Genomic DNA, 16,152 nt, shown 5'->3' with positions numbered 1-16,152 from the left:
TCACGTGTCCCCAAGTTTCTGAAGCATGTCTGGTTCTAAAAATAAAAAATAATGACGACACATTTAGACTTGTGTCCAACACATGTAGAGAGTGTCCAACGGGTGTCCAATGCGGATGACATGTTCTTGGAAGTGTTAGCGTTCTTGGCCCACGCCTCTTTCCACTAATTTGAATCCTCCCTTCCCAGCATTGTCTTCAATCTTCAGATCGAATGTCGCCCACTCAAATTGAAAGAGAACAGTCCCACAGAGAAACACATCGATACTCACAAACCTATTGCAAGAACGAGGAGTGGTCAAAGGGAAGGCTATTTGTCCTACTTTCTAAGCCAGTCCAGTATAGTTCATTTACTAGGAACAAAAACAAGCTACATCTACATTACAACAAAATTGATGCTAGCAAAATATGAAATTCATATGGAAACATCACATTCAAGCTCAGCATCTTAATATCCTAGACTAGAAGTGGTGAGATTCCTCTAAATGTTAATAAACAAGATCAGGCAAAAATATGAAAAATTGACAAAATAAAAGTAGGAAACCAAGGCTAAAAAATGAAAGCTTCAAACAACTTCTTTCAAACAACATTGTGTTACAAATATAAATGAAAATGCACAAATTAAATAGTCCTCTAGGTTGACAGCAAGAAAGTACCTTTTCACATGGTGAATCATGATCTGCCTTACTACTTGGCAACAATAACAAGCAGTGAACTAGCCCTGCAAGAACATTCTTAAGCTTGCCCTTGTCCTGTAAATAGAACTGATTCTTTCGTAATACATCTTCGTAGTTTTGGAAAATCTGTTGATGGCGTATCAAATGAAGAAATCTATTACAAACATGAGCTTCAAATACAAATCAATTGACAAACTAATTGGACCAGTCACAATATTTGAGCAAAATAATAAACAAGAGGGAGGAAGAGGAAAAAGAAAGAAAGAAAGAAACAGAAAGGAAAGGAAAATAAACAAACTAATGGAATCATTACAAACATTACCACCTACAACAGTTGTAATAGCAAGAACAAGTTTCAAAATTAATAAAGGAAAAACCAGTATCTACTTCACCAAATTCACACATAAAGAAACAGCCATAGTATTCTTTTGGGTGAATCAATTAAGCATATGATAAAGAAATATATAGCTCAAGTATTGTTGACTTGAACCTTAAATACTATTTTAATAGAGAAAATCACATAGTTTGGTGTGCCTCAGAGGCAACTACTATCAAGAAATGGAAGAAATAATAAATGCATATGTCAACATCAAGTAATTAATTAACTCACAACTCTAATATTTTACCGAAACAAATAATTTAACTACCTTTTCAGAATATAAGGAAAAGGACGATGGGTAGTACTGAACAACAAGGTCAAAAAATTTGAAAGCCATCAACCGAACATCAATTGCCAAATGTGTCATTGCATTGAAAATATATGCCATCATCAGTGAAATGAAAGGTCCTTGATTGTCCTGCATAAAAAAGGCACAGGATCAGCTACAATGGACAGAGAATCAGCCACTATGGACAATTGAAGAAATCAACAGTAACAATCAAACAATTAGAGGGAATGTCTTCTCAAGATCTGCTCTTGCTAGAGTCAGAAAACCTGCAGATGTAATAAAAGTACGAAACACACAGAAGCTAAAGGGTTGCAAACCGAGTGAAGCAGTTCAAATTTTGACTTTTGGAAGCGGGCACCCATTTCTGAGTTTTTGCTTCACTAATGCACTCTCCCACATTAAATTCAAGCATCAGCCCAGCTAGTGGTGTTTTAACCTTTTCAAAATTTTGTTTAAATTTTTAAACATGAAAAATGGCATATATTTCATAGATTCTCTGGCACTGTGGAATGGCCTGCAAGGAGGGTGCTTTGGTGTTTGGGGGAGGGGTCCAAGAGGGCCCAGTGGACAAAAGTCAGGATTACACACACCAAAATAAGGGGGAGAAAACCTTATAAAACCTAATAGTATACTGACTATAAATTTTGGTGCACAGAACATGACCCATTGATCTCTCTAAATCCAAATAAAAAATCACCATCAAATATGAGCGAAACATCTCACCATGGAGTCCTCCCATAATGTTTTTAATCAGTATATATTCACAACCAAATACAGGACAATAGATATCAAGAACACGTACAAATAGTATAAAAGGTTTCCTTAAAAACAGAACGTTAGACAAGAAAGGGTCTTGGGCCACTTGGATGTGTACTGTATGTATGTTAATGAAATAAATAAATAAAATTCTCTGTTGGCTGTTTTAGACTAAATTAGACACAGAATAAAAACATTATGTATTAACTATTGAACATAGTTTATGAGACCAAGTGCAAGAAGAATTTAGCAAGGAAATACTGAATTGAGGAAATGCCAGACCTGGCATTTACAGCAAAGGAACAAGAATCAAGAATTACCTCTTTACAGGTAGGGAAAATCACTGACTTAAGAAGTTGATATAGTGTTTCCCGAACCAGTTTATCATCATCACTAATGCGTTCACGCAGCTTCTCTATAACGGCAAGTTTATGCAATCTCAACTCTGTTGGGTATTTAAGAAAAATATCCCTAATGCCAATCAAAGCATCTTGGAATAAAAAGAGGAAGTCGTGTTAACAAAATGGCCAATCAATATAAAGAACCTCAAATTTAAAACAAGTCTCTCAAAGGGGCAGTTATAATAGTGAACTACTTCAAGTTCAACTTAACACAGTTAATGACTTAATAAATCACATAATAATACGGCGGATACCTACATGCAAAAATCAAATTAAAGTCATACAAAAGCCATCAGTAACACATTGGACAACATGGTAACGCAAATAACAATGACAATGTAGCAATTTTTATTGCAGACAAATTGCATAATTCACATTATTTAAAAATTATGATAAGTAGTTTTTTCAAGATCATGACAATAATGTTGAACTAAATGAAATTGTAGGGTAGTTATTGTGGTAACTAGAAGCTCTATAGTTTAGATAGGATATCTACTGAATGTAATCTTTCTTGATAATAAAAAAAAGAAAGAAAAATATTTATGTTTTTTTCTTCTCTTTTTTTTTTTTTGGGCTGAGTGAATAACATGCTAGGGGGCAAGGGGACAACCACAGAGCACCAAAAAAGAAGCAAAGCAAGACAAAATGGAAACCATCAAAACAAAAACAAACAAAGCTAGAGGACTGCATCAGCAACATTCAACTTCACAGCCTTCTGACAGCAATGGGAGCCTCTGCACCAGAAAGGGACCGTGAAAAATTGATCCTAGAAGTCCAAGCACCCAAACTCATGCACAGCTTGATTGCTTGTCTAGGCCAATTCTTCTTTGAAGCTAACAGCAGATTAATGTCACCCACCAATAATGGTATCATATCAATAGACCAAAAAGAAAAATATTTCATGTCAAAAAAAGGGATTCTTTTTCAAGCAACCACTTCATGTATAATATCCCATCAAATGAATAGCCTATCAAGAAAATATTTCTTCAACATAATGTAACCAAAATTATATTCTGCCAAGACAATAAGAAATTTCACAGTTTGAAAGAGGCAAGCAAGAATAGCATCTCCAAGGAAGGGGGAAGCATCAAGCTTGTGAGAAACAAATGGTTTCAACTTCCAATCCACAAATAGTATAAATTAATAAATCAAACACAATAAACAAAAAATATAAATGGTTTGGCAATGTGCCTACATCCACGAAGATCAAATCCACTATGCACCATAAGACTACAAAGCTCAAAGCCTCCGGGCCAATGAGGGGGGCCTCCACAGGCCCATTACAATAAATCCGATTGAACAGTAAAAAATACAATGCACCCTATGAAGCACAGGCACGGGCACGGACACGGGACAAGACACGGTGATTTCAAAAAAATTAGGATACAAACAGGGCGGGGGGCATGGCACATTTTTTTTTAATTTATTTTTATATATATTTGCCATGTAGATTAATATTATGTTACCAAATAATCAAAATTAATAAAAACTAACATTAATTCAATATATAAATATATATATATATATATAAACCACTATATTTAAACAAATTAATAAATTATCTATATTTGGACACGCGTGTCCCCGAAGTGTCCCCAGAGTGTACCCAACAAAAAAAGAAAATGTGTGTCCCAACCATGTCCCCGGCGTGTCCCTGTGTCCCTGCCATGTTCTCTGCAAAAAAAATAAAATAAATAATAATAATAATAATAATAATAATAATAATAATAATAAAATTAATGGGACAAGCCATTTGGCATGTCGCATACGTGTCCCCGGCGTGTCTCCGTGTCGGATACCGCTATGGCTCCTATTTTGAAGTATCCATACTTCATAGAATACACCTCATTACAAAAGGTGAGCTTAAGCATTAATATTCATTTCTATTCATTTGTAGGTCCACAGGTACAAAAATCCAACCACTATTATAGCAAATCCTTTACACTAGTATAGAGTTTTAGATTAATAACAAAATACCTTTTCGGACTTTGGAATTGTGATGAGATGTTTGCTGAAGAAGCTCTTTCAATGTCAAACCTTTTTTGCTCACTGCCAAACCCGCCTTTTCTGATGCTACACTCTGCTCGGGAAGGATAATGGCTGCTCATAATCCACAACATAGCGCTTTCTTTAGGAATGTAATTCTTGTTCTTTTCAACAACATTAATTCAACTCAAACTTGTTGTCATTTCACGTAAACAGAAAAAGAAAAGAAAAGGAAAAAAAAAAAAAAGGGAGTTCAGTTGTTATCTAATATATATATATATACTAGATAATTAAGATTTGCTAAAATTGTTGCATTGTTTATCAATTTTTTTCATTTTTCCTTTCAGACATTTGGAACTGGGAATATTACTCTATTCCTCTTATTGGTATAGAATCATCTATCATGTAATTGAAAAATATGCCATGCCACTTCAATTCTATCTAGGAAAGTTCTATCATTTGAACGTTGACATTAAACATAAATGACATGAACTTAAACAACACAGGGAGCAAATATATATTCTATCTATACTATTATCTTCTATATCTATCTATACTATTATTTATGTGAAGGCTAAAGTTGGTGTTGACATCTCATTTTTTGGATTTCACCAAAATACCCCTATATCAGTAGTTACATGGCCGGCAATGCACTAAATTCAGGGTTTTTTCTCTTTTTTTTTTTTTTTCTACCAAATCTCTCAACTTTTGATTTTTCCAAATTCATTTCAATTCTCATATTTTGAATTCAATCATACAGTTTACAATCTTATTTTTCTGAAACAGAATGATCATATGCACAGTCACTTCTAGTATGTATGTATGTATCTATATATATATATATATAAAGCATTTGAAGTACAAAAAACTTCACCTTTGGATTTGATTTCAGTGTTTGTAGCATTTTTTGGCGGTGGCAATTTCCGACCAATCTTTCGTTTTATTTTCTACGAAATAAAAAATAAAAAATCAATAAATACAGTAAAAAAAATTAAAAATCAATTTTTAAAAATTTTAAAAAAAAAACTCAAAATAAAGAACTTACTTTGAAGTCGACACCGCGCTGTTGCTGCTTCTTTCGGGGAGCCTTAGGCCTCACCATTTTGCACTGTAATTAAAACCCACATGAAAACACAAGCAAACTACATTAGCACTACAAGACTACAACAATATTATAATCTCACCATTCTGTTTGATTGCCAGGAAAATAGTGGAAGGGAAAGAAAATAAAACAGAAAATAATTACAGATAGCGCAGGGCGAGGAAGAAAAGCGGAGAAGAAGAGGAAGCGTTGGCAATTGATTACAGTGCTTGGATGACTTATTTAAACTATTCTTCTTTCCTGTAAGGTTAGGGCTTTTTTGCTGTGATCTAGTAGGCCCATTAGGGTTTTTGGTTCAATCGAGCTGAACTCGGCCATGTTTGGTTTATCCACATGAAACACTTGGGCTTAACCTGCAGTCCTCAAAAGATCCTGAGGCCTATCATGGTTTCGCTCTACTGCTTTTTTTTTTTTAGCTATGATAAAAAAATTAGTTATGCTTATAACTCATGTTATATTTAGTTATAGTTTTTTTTTTTTTTTTTTTTTTAACGCTAAAAATTGAAGGCTCTATTTGGTGGAGCTCTCAAACTTTAGTTCTACCATTTAGTTTGAACATGGTGTTTGTTTATAACTTTTAAAAATTAATTTTACACTCATTTTTGAAAACACTGTCGAAGGCGGACAAATTTGGACTAACCGGTTGTCCCCCAGGACATCCAGTCGGTTGATCGGAACAGTACACAAATTTATTTATTTTTAAAAAAAATTGCCACATTTTATTTTTTATGTTTAAAATAAAAAAGTAAGAATTTTTTTTTAAAAAAAATTATGAACTTTGAATAGAATTTTGAGTTGTGTATTCCATTATAAGTTGTAAGTTTTTGTATCAAATATCATATGTCACATCAAAAATTTCACACTCAATTCAAAACTCTTTTCAAGACTCATCTACCAAACAAATTTTCCACACTCAAATCATAATTTCAAAACTCGCAAATTCAAAATACAACTCTATTCTCAAATCATATTTAGAAAACTCTACCAAATGCTACCGAAGTTATTCTATTTTTCTTTTTAATTATAAGGTGTATATGGTAAATACCTTTTAAATATACACTATAGTGTTTCCCAATGATGATATGAACCGTTTGTTTTGTATGACATTTTTATACTCTCCCGTCCTGAAATATTAGTCCATTTTGAATAATTTAACTCTTTTTAGTAATACGATTATTGCATTTCAAAAATAACTTTCCAAAACTACCATTTGATAGTAAAATTATTACACTTCAAATAATGTTAATAAATTTAAAAGAAAGACAAAATAGAAAATTCATATTGTTTTAGTCCTTACTTTTTTAAAAAAACTAATACATTGGGACAATGAAAAATTGAACAAGTGACTAATATTTTGGAACGGAAAGAATATATCGTTTATAAAAAATAAAAAAATAAATCAATTTAATAATTTTAACTTATTCATTTTATCAAATTTATTTTAAAAAAAATAAACGACAAGTTTTTTTTTAAATATACTATCTTTTATTTTTTTAAAACATAATAAAATGAAAATATTAAGAGATTTGTCATTAAAAAAAAAATCACTTATATTGTTCTGCTAGCATAATTACTCGTGCTATGCACGAGTATAAATAAATATACAAAAATTAATTTTTAAAATTAAATAATAATCTAAAAAAATTATCTAGAATATTTAGTAAAAATAATTTAGAATCAATTAAATTTTATTCATTTTTATCACAATTACATATAAGATAATTTTTTTTTTATTCTTATATCATTAATTGTGTACTCTAAGTTCTTAATAACAAATACATGTCATAATTTAATTGGTAAAAATTAAAAAATAAATCACAAAAATTATATTTATGATAAAATATAAATACATTTCGTCTTATGTGTTTCGTAAATTTAATTTATTATATGATAGTGGTAAATTACATTTGTCAATATATTAATTTTTTCATATTTTGTTAAGTCTAAAAATTAGTCTAACATCAAAATTAAAATTTATCTTATATTATAAGATTTACATAAAAATTAGAATTCACTTGTGATATTAAATTTATGCTTAATATTAGATTTACGCCAACTTGTACTTCGGCTAATCATTAAAAATTATCTTTGTCTATTCCCAACTTATATGAATTATTTGACCTATCTATTTATTAAATTAGTAAATAGATATTTGTAAGTATTTTTTATAATAATTAAAATTTTGAACTTAGTTTTAAAAAACTATATATTTATGTTTAAAACAATTAAATGAATAGTAATATATATTTATGGATGAAAAAATTATCTAAGACAGATCCACCATAAATTGTAGGTCATATTCTAGTCCTAATAAATTTAAATTTTATCATAGCTTATCAATTCATGACTGATATATCAAATTTGAGATATTTTAATATTGGATTAAATACTAAAAAGTAGCTAAGAAAATTTAACCCTGGTTTGGCTATCATTTTGGGGCTAAAAAAGTACAAAATGACAAAATAAGCTAAATAAGCTAATAAAATAAAATATCACATCCAACCTATAATCATTACACTTTTTATCTCACAAAAGTCAAAATAGCCAAGAAAATCCAAACCAAACGAGGCTAAAAAAGTTAAGCTAAAAAAGTCTCAACACAAAAAAATTGGCTATATTAGCCAATGCTAAACGAAGATTTAGTTCAAGTCATTTTTTGCCAATAATTATTGATTTAAGCCTAGTCCTTAGAGAATTGTCTAGTTCATGTCCACTCCATGAGTTAGTAGCCCCACCTATTTATTTAATTTTTAATTAGTAAATATATTTTAAAAAAATATAACAAAAATAAGAATTATGTACATATTTGTTTGGTATATTTATTAACAATTTTAAAATTAATTAAAAAATTATGTAGTTATTCTTAAAAAAATAAATTACATTGGTAGTTCTTATATTTTAACTCTTGTGTTATTTTTGTCCTTGCAATTTGAATTTGCTCGACTTTGGTTCTAAATTTATAATTTTGTCTCAATTTGATCCAATTGTTATAATTGTTAGTGTTGTTTTCATTGAAAATATACACATGAGTAGCATCTGTTATAATTTTATAAATAAAATTATAAATTTGTTTAACTCAGTAAGTTAATGTCAACTAACTCAATAACTATTTTATTTTAAAAACATTAATTGACATTATCAATTGGACCAAATTGATACAAAATCTAAAATTAATTGTCAAAATCAAGCTAATTAAAATTATAGAGATTAAATTGACATGAGAGACAAAATGCGAGGATTATCGATATAATTTACCCTTCTTAAAATATGTCTAATATTAATTCTATTAATATTAAGATATATTTATATCTGAAAAACTATTTGAAACCAGATCAGGATAGAACTTGAATAAAAAATTTATGGCTTATTAAAAATATTTAATAATTATAAATTTAAATTTGATCAATTTTTCATTTAATTTTTTTTGTAATAGAATTAGGTTGTTTGATAATTATAATTTATAGTTCAAATTTTTCTTTGTATTTTTTTTGAAATATTTTAAAACTATATATAATTATAATTTCTTTTGGAACTTTCTTTTTCAATCTCAAATTAGTTATAACTTGAATTATATATAATTTATTTTTGACTTCTCATCTACAAAAACTAACAATGAACATAAATTATTTTTTGAACATTGTAAAAAATAAATAAATATATATATTATCAATAATAATAATAACGAAACATATTTTTTTATTTATCATGTGACATTTCATTACTACATTGATAATAGACATTAATAATAAAACTCATTACAATAATACAGTAATAATATATCAGATGATAAATAACATGTGATCATAATAATTGTTTATAGTTATATAAGTACCCAAAATGATATACAAAAAATAATATATAATCCATATTCAATTTTTATATAGTAGAATTCATGTTTAATCTCAACCACACATTATTTTTCTAAATCAATTCATCACCCAAACTATTTACTATTCTTTTAAGTAATATTCACTTTTTCAAAACCCATCCAAATAATACTCTGACCGAGCTCATCATCATCCTTTGTTGTTGTCATGTTCACTACTAGGGATGGTAATTTGAACCCGGCTCGACGGGGACCCCCTGACCCCGATTAGAGTGGTTTTTTCCCCAAAAATACCTCCGACGAGCCGGGAATGATATTCGAAAATGAATCACTGATGATTTTCGAGTCGGGGATGGTGATACATTTCTCAGCCGTGTTTCTGGCTCGTCCCAAGCCTCGACCCCCCCCAAAGTAAAATTACGATTATACCTCTGTCTATATATATGTGTGTGTCTCTCTTTTGTTGACTCACTTTAGGGTTTGGTTGACAGACCCTCATACACGGCTGCTGCTCCCTTGCACACGACTTCATGTGAGAAAAATAAAGATGATGGTAGATAGACATTCATATACGGATGTTGCTCCCTCACACACGGCTTCGCATGAGAAAAATAGAGAGGATGGAGAGAGAGAGAATAAGAGAGAAGAGAGCCGCCATGGACCTCACCTCGCCCTCTTCACAGCGCCGTTTCTCTACCAACTCCTTCGCCGATCTCCTCCGCTTCTATACCGACTCTTTCCATCTTTCTCTATTCCTTTCTCTCACTCTCTTTCTCTATGTGTTTTATATATATACGTATTACAGGTTGCAGCTCAGATCTATGAGATCTACGATCATGATGATCTGTTGTTGCTGATTTTTTTTTTTTTTTGTGATTTGTTGTTGATTTTTTTTTTTTTTTATCTATTGTTGTTTTTTTGTTGATCTGTTGTTGTTGATCTCTGTCTTTTGCCATGTTGATTTGTTTTTTTTTTAATCCTCCGTAAAGCTTCAAAGTAGTTTTCAAAAAAAAAAGGGTCGAGGGTTTTTCGAGGTCAGGGAAACCTGATCCTTGTTAGGGGGCAGAGACGGGAGGTGATGGGTTCCCCGCCGAGATGAGAGGTGGGGACAGGAGCGGGGGCAGGGACGAGAACGAGGAATTTTGTATCTTCGGGGATCGGGGACGTGAAGTGTAATCCCCGGCCCCGGCCCCGGCCCGACCCATTGCCATTCCTACTCACCACCTCAACTAATCACTATACAACTCTGGTATAGTTTTTTATATTTGCAAATTTAGAAAAACAATGTTGGGGAAATGAAAAGGTACCGTTGGAGTTTTAAAGAGTTAAAAAAAAAAATGAAAAAAATGTGTGGTTTTAGTTTTTCTTATTCCATATAGGGGTGATTAATTTATTTTTTTTTAAATCCATAAATTATGGAACAGTGTTCATTATTTAAAATTTTATTTATTGACGGGCAAGTGAATTAAATATTTTTAATTTTTTAAAAATAAAAAAAATTGAAAATTTTGTTTAAAAAATCAAAAAAAAAATGGCCAAATTATAAAGAACAATATAGGACATCATATTCTATTAAAAGCTCATAACTGTATTATCAATTTACATATATAAAAAATAATAATAACAACAATATAAAAAATAAACAAACATCCACCAAAAAAATAAAAATAAAACTTCAAATTAACTCTCAAAACAAAGATAGTTAAACATATATATATATATATATATATATATATATTATCAATTTAGTTGGAAAAAAAAAAGTCATATAGAGAAAAAAAAATACTCACACGAAAATAGAAATTTACAAAAAAAAAAAGAAGAAACAAATAAACTTGAAATAAGTTTGGACTATTAACAAAAAGAGAGACTAATCTTTGCATCATTACATTTGGAGAGGAGTTGGTGGAGCTGAAAAAAAGATCAAATATTGACTGTTCTAAAGAGAGAATTGTATTTAATTTTTAATTTAATTGAGTTTTTAAAATTTTAGGATTTATATTATTTTCGAAAAAGATGAGAGTGACTTACTATATTATTTTGAATTTTGAAATTTAAAATCATAGATAATTAGTACTTTTATTGTTTCTTTATTTGAATTGTTTTGATCAATATTATTTTTGAAAAGAGTGAGGGTAACATATCATATTGTTTTGAATTTTAAAATTCAAAATCATAGATAATTAGAGTTTTTTTTTTTTTTTTTTACTTAAGGAACTAACCAATAGGGTTTTTTTATTTTTTATTATTATTTCTTTAAAAATTAACAAATTAACAAAATTAGTTTGGGAGTTTGGAACTTCCACAATTGATGTTCTTAAAAAGTTCCTTTTCCTTATATATATAGATTTAGGTTTTGAATAATGCTTGGGACCCCCTTTTGGGGGTCACCCCCTCACCCCCTTTGTCACGTGGCGGGTGGTGATAGGGGAAGCAGGAAAAAAAAGAAAAAGAAAAAGAAAAGGTAACCAATGAGAGAGAGAGAGAGAGGGGTCAAAGGGGGTGGGAGGAAAAGGGGGATGAATTATTGTTGTTATGTTTTATATGATTGATTTTGTTTCCAAAAACTTATTGTTGGGTTTGTGGTGTTTTCTTCCCCTCTCAGTTACTGTTTTGCTAGAATATGGTTGATGGGTGTTTTGATAAGTAGGTTCAAAGTTAATTTTTTAATTTTTTTGATTTTTTTTTTATAAAATTGTGTAAAAAAAATAAATAGATAACATAACCCAAAAAAATTTAAAATTAAAAATTTAACTTTTAATTAACTTGACAAAATAAGCCAAAAATCAAGGAGGTGTAGGGCAATGCGGGAAGCATAGAGGTGTCGGAATAATTTGTTATTTTTAGATGGAGATGGTAATGATAAAGTATATGAGAGATAAAAATTAATTAGCAATGAAAGTGGAAAAAAGTAAAGGGAAAATCGGTCCAGGGTCCCTCTCACACTTTTCGTAATGGAAAAGATCTACAAAATTATTTTTTGATGTCTGAGGTCCCTAAACATTTCTTTACCTGAAACAACCTCTTGACCTCGATCTGAAGCAGCTTATGGACCTCACCTCTCTTCACCATCTCCTTCAAATTCGTCTCCATCACCAAATGCCTCTCTCTCGGTATCTTTTCCGTCTTCTCTCTGTCCAATCTCAGGCGTTCGATCTTCTGGCAGATCGCACTCAGCTCCTCCGCTAGGGACACATCGATCATCTCGATCTTCGCCGGAGCGGCGTTGACCAGATGAGGATTCTCCTTGTTCGAATCGTTTATCGATGAGATCATGCCGAAGCTATTCCAAAGTCGCCGCTGCCACACCCTCCTCTACGACCTCTTCCTCAACACCTTCTCCTCTGACTCCTCCCTCCGATTTGCCACTGTTGTAGACTTCCGCGCCGCCCGGATCCGTGACCCAGAAGTTCTTCATCAGATTCTTCAACTTTTTCACTGGATTCAACAACAGGACTTTCTTTTTGTTTAAAAAATAAATCAAAAATAGAAGTAGGCACATCAACATTTTCTAAAATTCTCATTGCCTTCAATGTGGTTTGTGTATGCCATAGTTTTGGCAAGTATATACCAACACGTGAAGCAATTATGTAACCACAACTTGCAAATAAACTTCTGCTATGATCTGCACAAACCACACCCAATAAACTTCTGCTTTGCAAACCTGTCAGAAATTCTCTGTGAACTGTGAAGTCCAGAGAAAATTGGACTAGAGAAAATCTCTTTAAACTAGAATTTCTCTGTGAAATCCATTAAGCATTCCAGGTTCCAAATTGTGAATTGATTTTTTTTTTCATTTGAAGTTGAAACCAGAGAAATTCTCTCGTTTTTTAACTGAATTTTCTCCGAGTTAAAACCAGAGAAATTCTCTGGTTTTTTAACTAAATTTTCTCTGGGCTGGTCCAGAGAAATTCTTCCCCGAATTTTCCCTAGACCAATTTTTTCTGGGACTAAAATTTCTCTGGACCAAGTTTAAACATGAGTAATTGCAACATTCATTCTATATTTTGAAGGGCATGGTAATAAAGTTCCTATATCGAAGCTTATTCTCTCTGGAGTAACATATGCAGATGTGTCTGAAGCCTTTCTATATGTTGAAACCAGTTCCCTATCCTTCTTGGACATGTCCAACTCTTCTCTTGGCAGATTTTGCTTTGTCTCACATGAATGCACTAGAACATTTGGATCTCAGCTCTAGTTTGATTGACGATAATTTTGTGTATGCTCAGTTTTCAAATACCCTTACATTGGATGTGAGTTTACTGTTATGATCGTTTATTTTCCCTTCCTTCCTTAAATCAGAGAAATTCTGAGAATAATTGGACTAGAGAAATTCTGAATTTAGACTAAATTTCTCTGGTCCAGAATTTCTCTGGACCAATTTTCTCTGGACTAAAATTTCTTTGGATCAAGGTTAAGGGACCTTAGACATTATGAAAATATTGTTGAAGGACCTTAGACATTATGAAAATGTTGAACGTCCTTTATGCTATACAACCTTAATATCAGGGACCTTAAAAAAAAAACCCCAAAAATAAAACCACAAAAAATTATATATATATATATATATATATATATATATCTATATATAAGAAGCTCTTTCTTCATCATGGTTCATCTTTTTTTCTTTTTTGTATTTTTATTTTGAATAATTTATTATTTATGGCCTATATATTGAGTGAATGTTTTTTCGTAATTACACAAACATTCTTGATCAATTATGAAATAGGTTTTTTTTTGTAATTATGCAAATATTCTTGATCAAGTATAAAACATAAATATTTTATTTTTGAACAAATTACAAATGCACTCATAAAGCTTATTTAAAATATGAATCGGTCCTATAATACTATAAATTACCACTATCGTTTGTTATAAATTTTAATTCAACACAATACCCAAGGGAAAAAAATATATTTTCCTATGCAATAATAAATTATTAAAACTGTTTATTGAAAAATATTTCTCATATCATGAAAAATTGTTAATTGACTTAATGATTTATTTATTAACAAAATGGTTAACTGAAAAATATTTTTCATATCATTAAAAATTGTTAATTTACTTAACAATTTACTTATGAATAAAATTGATCATTTGTTATACGAATATGATTTACATATTAATAAAATTAATCATTTGTATATATATATGTGTGTGTGTATTTTATTCTGCTTCTTGATTAGTTCAGTAACTTATCTCGGTAGTTTTTTTTAGATAGGAGAATTATTTTAGTATTTGTTTTATATTTATCTGTTAAGAAAAGTTGCACACCATAATTTTTTTTTTTTTTTTTTAATAAATTCGGAAGAAATGTTAAAACTCATAAATTCACCCAAAATGATATAGTAATGGAATTGGAGTCGATATCATTGAGTGTATTTAGTTAGAGATGAACTAATTTTGATCACTTAAATTATTGTTAAGTAAATAAATTAAATTTAAATATTTTTTAAATTTGTTACTTTAATTAAAATTAATTGGAGATCCTTTCAAAACACAATATATTTAAAATTGACTAAAGCCCCTATCTAAAAAAAAAAAATTGAATAAAGCTATACTAGGGAATAAGAACAAAACTTGGTACTCCAATTCTATCCAATTTTATCTCTGTAATTACAACGAACAAATGCAGAAAAAACTAGATGGGTACGAGAGGTTTGACAATTATTTTATAATTATATTTTTACTTTGTAAAACAAATTTAAAATTTATTAAAAAAATCATATTTTTTATTAGCTAGAAAATTAAATTATTATTTGTTAATTGTAAATTGTTTTAGCCGGAAAAAATATAATATTATAAACTTATTTAGCCAAAAATAAAATTTTCTAGATGTCTTGGGCTTACCTCTAATTCATGATTTAGACTGAAGGATATTTTTCAAGTCTATGGGACCCATCATAAGTTTTATTTTGATAAACCATTCATTTTGTAAATATCTTTATACATATCGTTTATAAAAAAATTAATTGTATGATAATATATATGGAGAAAATTATTTTATATAATTGATTCTATTTGTAGCAACACTTCTTTTAGCTTTTCAAAATTTAACATAAAAATGTCAAGTTTCACTAATTCAATCAATAAAATACAAATTAAAACATATCACTATGCATGTTGCAGCACCCACAAGTTTTCCACACCCATAAGTTATCTATGGTTGTTTGAAGATTAGTTGCTATTTGGAAGGACCATGAGCATTTGGGTCCACACACACACAGTCTATGCCTCTGTCAGCAAATTAAAATCACAAAAATTATAAAAACAGGCATTACCTGTAGCACTACTACTGTACAAAATGAAAAACACACGGTTATTTCATAAAAATTTCATCAACATCCACACCTCTGTCAAGTTCCTTTATTGTGTTGCTCAAGCATTGAAAGTTTTATTCTATTTTTTCATATATATATATATATATATATATCTATATATATGAAGAGAGTGAGTGTGATGGAGAAATTGGGAAACCAGGAAGACAAAAATCAACATATACATTAAACTTTAGACAGCAAAAAATGAGTATTTCCCACTTCTTATGGAAGCAACATAAGGTGTTATCTCAAGACTATTACCAACTCATATCTGCCAATAAATAAGTTGTGATAGAAATGATAGTTCGTCCATAATCAAAACATGTGACACAAATGTGCACGTCTTTTTCTAAGCTTCCATTATTTCATAGCCCTGTGTTATCAATTGTATATGGTCCATGGAGGGCGAGCGGATCCT

The 16,152-nt window shown here is 30.2% G+C and overlaps 1 protein-coding gene across 21 annotated transcripts in view; it reads right to left on the bottom strand.

The window, feature by feature from the left end:
- The window catches only part of LOC114270634 (uncharacterized), a 36,271-nt gene extending 30,274 nt beyond the window's left edge, over positions 1-5,997 (bottom strand). For 9 of the 21 annotated variants that reach the window (XR_014346708.1, XR_014346706.1, XR_003631996.2 and 6 more), the window contains exons 1-7: positions 5,671-5,776; positions 5,532-5,594; positions 5,361-5,433; positions 4,478-4,600; positions 2,420-2,589; positions 1,323-1,472; positions 655-801 (exon numbers count right to left, since the gene is read on the bottom strand). Coding sequence is in view for 12 of the 21 variants with exons in the window: in XM_028212175.2 (XP_028067976.2) it covers positions 655-801; positions 1,323-1,472; positions 2,420-2,589; positions 4,478-4,600; positions 5,361-5,433; positions 5,532-5,594; positions 5,671-5,673 (729 nt within the window). In the remaining 9 variants the exon portion in view is untranslated. Of the gene's footprint in view, positions 1-654; positions 802-1,322; positions 1,473-2,419; positions 4,175-4,477; positions 4,601-5,360; positions 5,434-5,531; positions 5,595-5,670 lie in introns of all 21 variants that reach the window. The other 12 variants (XR_014346710.1, XR_014346705.1, XR_014346711.1 and 9 more) reach the window with 3 other exon arrangements.
- Between the last annotated feature and the right edge of the window lie 10,155 nt (positions 5,998-16,152).

This window comes from Camellia sinensis, chromosome 12 (assembly GCF_055761805.1).
Source record: "Camellia sinensis isolate YWXY chromosome 12, ASM5576180v1, whole genome shotgun sequence".
NCBI lineage: Eukaryota > Viridiplantae > Streptophyta > Magnoliopsida > Ericales > Theaceae > Camellia > Camellia sinensis.
Note: the sequence above shows the minus strand (reverse complement) of the source record. Positions and strands in the feature narration are given on the sequence as shown.